General features: G+C 38.6%; 1 protein-coding gene across 1 annotated transcript; it reads left to right on the top strand.

Moving 5' to 3' along the window:
- Window positions 1–1,930: 1,930 nt before the first annotated feature.
- Window positions 1,931–3,458, top strand: LOC103999747 (cationic peroxidase 1). The gene is made up of 4 exons (XM_009421583.3): window positions 1,931–2,118; window positions 2,401–2,592; window positions 2,680–2,845; window positions 2,917–3,458. Exons 1-4 carry the CDS (start codon window positions 2,071–2,073, stop codon window positions 3,300–3,302), a joined length of 792 nt encoding a protein of 263 aa, XP_009419858.3. The 5' UTR covers window positions 1,931–2,070; the 3' UTR covers window positions 3,303–3,458.
- Window positions 3,459–4,382: the final 924 nt, after the last annotated feature.

Raw genomic sequence — 4,382 nt, 5'->3', positions numbered from 1 at the left:
AGATATACGTGGAAAATCCTTTCAATTTGAAGGATAAAAACTACGAGACAAACTAGAGATAATCCACTATAATAATAATAAATATACAAATCTCAATCTCTTGCCCAAAACCCTAGCTACAATCACAAGAGAATAACTAGGATACAAAGATTACGTCACTGTGCACAATATCTAACTCCTCCCTAATTCTCCCCAAGTAATCACAATAAGAATCTACTGTATATCTAATCTAACCTGAGATGAAAGCACTACTGAATGATTGAGAACAGTCTCTCTGTATTATCCTTATCTTTTTTTCTTTCTTTTTCTTCTTTTTCTGTCTTATTTTCCTCATTTTCTTTGGAATCCCGTGGCTACCAAAAATTGCCTCCTTGCTACCCTTTTTTTTTTTTGTATCTTTTTATAGCCACCACACCCCCCTAATATAAATTAGGGTTAGGTTAAGAAGGGGGTGAGCTGTGGGCTGATAAAGCCTACCTTGGGCTGAATATGGGCTATCAACCCAATAGTTAGAAGAGTTAGAAGGAAAAGAGAAAAAGGAAAATTGGGTTTTAAGATTAATAAACCTTAAAAGTGGGTTTTAAGGTTAAGGTTAATAAGTTTTAAGGATAAACGATTCGATTAAAAAAATAAGGATCATCTATTATTATTTTAGAATGATCAAGAATATATCTATCTATTCATGAAAAAAAAAAAAGGGTCATCTAGTATTTTTTTTTTACTAGAGATGCACTTTCGATAAAAAGTATTAATGAGAGATTTTTTAATAATTATCAAAAAAATATCACAACTCGATGTCCTTCTTGAGTAACCTATGACCGGGATGATTTAGGGTTTATATTTAAAAGTGAATCGGTCTTATTATCATAATCTCATTATGATCCGATTCCCATTGCACAAATTCAAGAATATCACAATATACATCCGGATAATATATGATAAAATACTAGTAATAATAAGCAAAGATATTGTGGCAACGTGTGTCACAAGTATCATCACTCACGTGATTGGCTTATAGGGCACCTATAACTAACAATCTTTCACTTGATATAAAGTCAATCACCTATATGTCTGATTCCATCAAACCATTATTTACTCTAAACTCTTATCTTCCATCTCCAAACTAGTGAAGTATCAAATATCAAGAATCCTATTCCACATTGATATTCATATAAGGTGATCGTGAGATGAACATTCGAACCACTCATTTAATTGTGTCGAACTTTATATATATATATATATATATATATATATATATATATATATATATATATATATATATATATATATATATATATATATATATATATATATATATATATATATATATATATATATATAGAGAGAGAGAGAGAGAGAGAGAGAGAGAGAGAGAGACTAAATTGGACTGATCTGGACATCACTAACACCACCTACTTTGTGAACTTCTAACACAGATTCACAATTATGCATCTTCGGAATCTGAGTTCAACCACTACTGTTTCTTTTTGACAGGAAACAGAAGGTTCCGAAGTTTGGGGAACGAGCAGTGATGAGAATTTAGACCACAGCATCCGTAAAGAAGCGCCTGTTCTACTTGACCTCTCAGTAGATTCTTGGCATGTAGTTAGGTTCACACCTCCTCTTTCAACCCACTATCAATTTCTTTATGGATGAGAGAAGACATTTCAGAGAGATACTACTCCAAGTTGTGATGTTTCTTTTCATGGACAAAGAGGAGAGGATGGTGACCATCACTAAGCATGTTGCAACTGTGGGCTGGCCTCCAATCTCCCATGCTTTACTTTGTTTAAGCAGATTCAATCTTGCTGGTCAATGCAGTAGATTTAAGATTGCGCAGAGTAGTAGGCTATAAGTATTCATCATTCGGTGAGTCCTTCAGCAATGGCTTCACTCTCTGGCATCTCCTCTAGAATTCCTCTGGCTTTGTTCTTCTTCTTCTTCTTATGCTGCTGCTTTGCTGCGACAACCTTAGCGCAGCTTTCGTCGTCTTTCTACAACACCTCATGCCCGAACGCTTTGCCCATCATCCAAAGCGCTGTTAAGGCCGCAGTGGCCAAGGAACGCCGCATGGGGGCGTCGCTGCTGCGGCTCCACTTCCATGACTGCTTCGTTCAAGCAAGTCCTGTTACTTCATGATCTCTTCTGCTTGCTAAATCAATCAGTATAGTTTGCATTTCTACCAACGTTGCATGGCCTCAGCAAATTCCATCCCTGTGATATCACAGCCATGCACAGCCTTTTTCATCATATAAAAGACATCATTGACCTAAAAGCTTGGTTTGGTAGCATTCTGTTCTGTCTGATGGAACAGAACTAAGTAATCGGTAGCAACAGTATCCGAGAGTAGTTGAATTAGATGAAGTTTCTAAGCCATAATGCTTTCGACCTAAATGACAGGGGTGTGATGGGTCGGTGTTGCTGGATGACACCTCCGGCTTCACGGGTGAGAAGACTGCCGGTCCCAACAACAACTCTTTGCGCGGATTCGACGTCGTCGACGCCATCAAATCCAAGCTCGAAAGCGCCTGCAAGCAAGTCGTCTCCTGCGCTGACATCCTCGCGGTGGCAGCTCGCGATTCCGTCGTCGCGGTATTCTCTCCCCATCCATGATGTTCGCAGTTTGTGAGTAGAGATCGAGATCAGGTCGTGTTGTCTTGTGACCCTCGTCTCGATCAGTTAGGTGGCCCTTCGTGGACGGTGCAGCTGGGGAGGAGAGACTCGACGACTGCAAGCTTCAGCTCGGCCAACAGCGATATCCCGAGGCCTGACTTCAACCTCACCGACCTCATCTCGGCCTTCTCCGACAAGGACCTCACCACCACAGACATGGTCGCTCTCTCAGGTAGCAGCAACATGACATGCTTCTCGGTACCACCACGCACAGCATTCGCCGCTAACACTTGCTCATCGTAGGTGCCCACACCATAGGCCAGGCCCGGTGCACCAGCTTCCGCGCTCGGATCTACAACGACACCAACATCGACTCGTCGCTGGCGGCGTCGCTGCAGTCGAGCTGCCCCAGCTCCGGCGACGACGACAACCTCGCGCCGCTCGACGCCTCGACCTCCACCGCATTCGACAGCTGCTACTACAGGAACCTGTTGAGCAACAAGGGACTCCTGCACTCGGACCAGCAGTTGCACGGCGGAGGCTCCACCGACTCGCAAGTGAGCTCCTACGCCGCGAACTCGGCCAAGTTCTTCGGCGACTTCGCCAGTGCAATGGTGAAGATGGGCAGCATCAGTCCTCTCACCGGTAGCAGCGGTGAGATCAGGACTGACTGCAGGAAGACCAACTAAGGAAGAAGATGCAGTGAAGTTAATGTCCCTTCTGCTTCTTGCGCCTTTCTCTTCTCTTGCAGCCGTATCAGCCATTGGGCTTTAAGGGAATAAAGCAAGAAAACTATCCTTGCAGCAATCTACAATCTCAAATAATATCTGGTGATTACCATATAACAGTTGATTTAGTGTCACTCATTTCAATTCTATGGATGTGCATTGGGTTACTGATGACTATGGGGTAAGTTTAATCTACAATAAACCAAGTTTAAGATCACAAATAAATTGATCATCAACTATGAAACAACAATATTTAGACTAAATAAATTGTGAAAGCTTTTCCATCTTACTCCTTTAAACCTTATTGAGGTGAGGACTATTTTGGTAATCAAGTCTAATCAATGTTTAAGATTATATATATATATATATATATATATATATATATATATATATATATATATATATATATATATATATATATATATATATATATATATATATATATAGGATGAGATTTTGAATATGAAATTCTTTGTTAAATGAGTTTGGTACATCACTACTAAATTAATATTTTAAGTGTATCTTTTTTTTATTTTCTTTTTCACTTAACGACAATCAAAACTTATCACTTTTTAAATATCTTGACTCATTTATTTTATTATAAATATTGGTCCTAATATCATATTGATATTTTAAAATCGACGATTGATAAAAATTAACAAACGTCGAATTTGATACCAATTCAAATAAAAAACTTTAAGCTTGTTATGTTGGTTCAAACCTAATATATGTCTAGTTTTATGTGATGAGCTAAGAAAAAAAAATCTTTCTTTCCTTCATCTAGAATTTACCTCTTTTTTTTTTCCTTCTTTTTCTCAAGCCAGGGAAGAACAACATGAAACTTAAGACTAACTCTGGTGCTAAATCTTAATCTAGAATTCACCATGATTCATTTCATGCACTTCATTGATCTTAAATCTTAATCTTGAGCTGGGTCAGTGAATAGGTTGATCGACTAAATTCAAATAGCCAACAGATAATGAACATTACATAAAGAAAAATATTCAATAGTAATATGTTTCCTGACCAATACCAAACATA

Source organism: Musa acuminata, unplaced genomic scaffold, assembly GCF_036884655.1.
Source record: "Musa acuminata AAA Group cultivar baxijiao unplaced genomic scaffold, Cavendish_Baxijiao_AAA HiC_scaffold_1137, whole genome shotgun sequence".
Lineage (NCBI taxonomy): Eukaryota > Viridiplantae > Streptophyta > Magnoliopsida > Zingiberales > Musaceae > Musa > Musa acuminata.
Note: the sequence above shows the minus strand (reverse complement) of the source record. Positions and strands in the feature narration are given on the sequence as shown.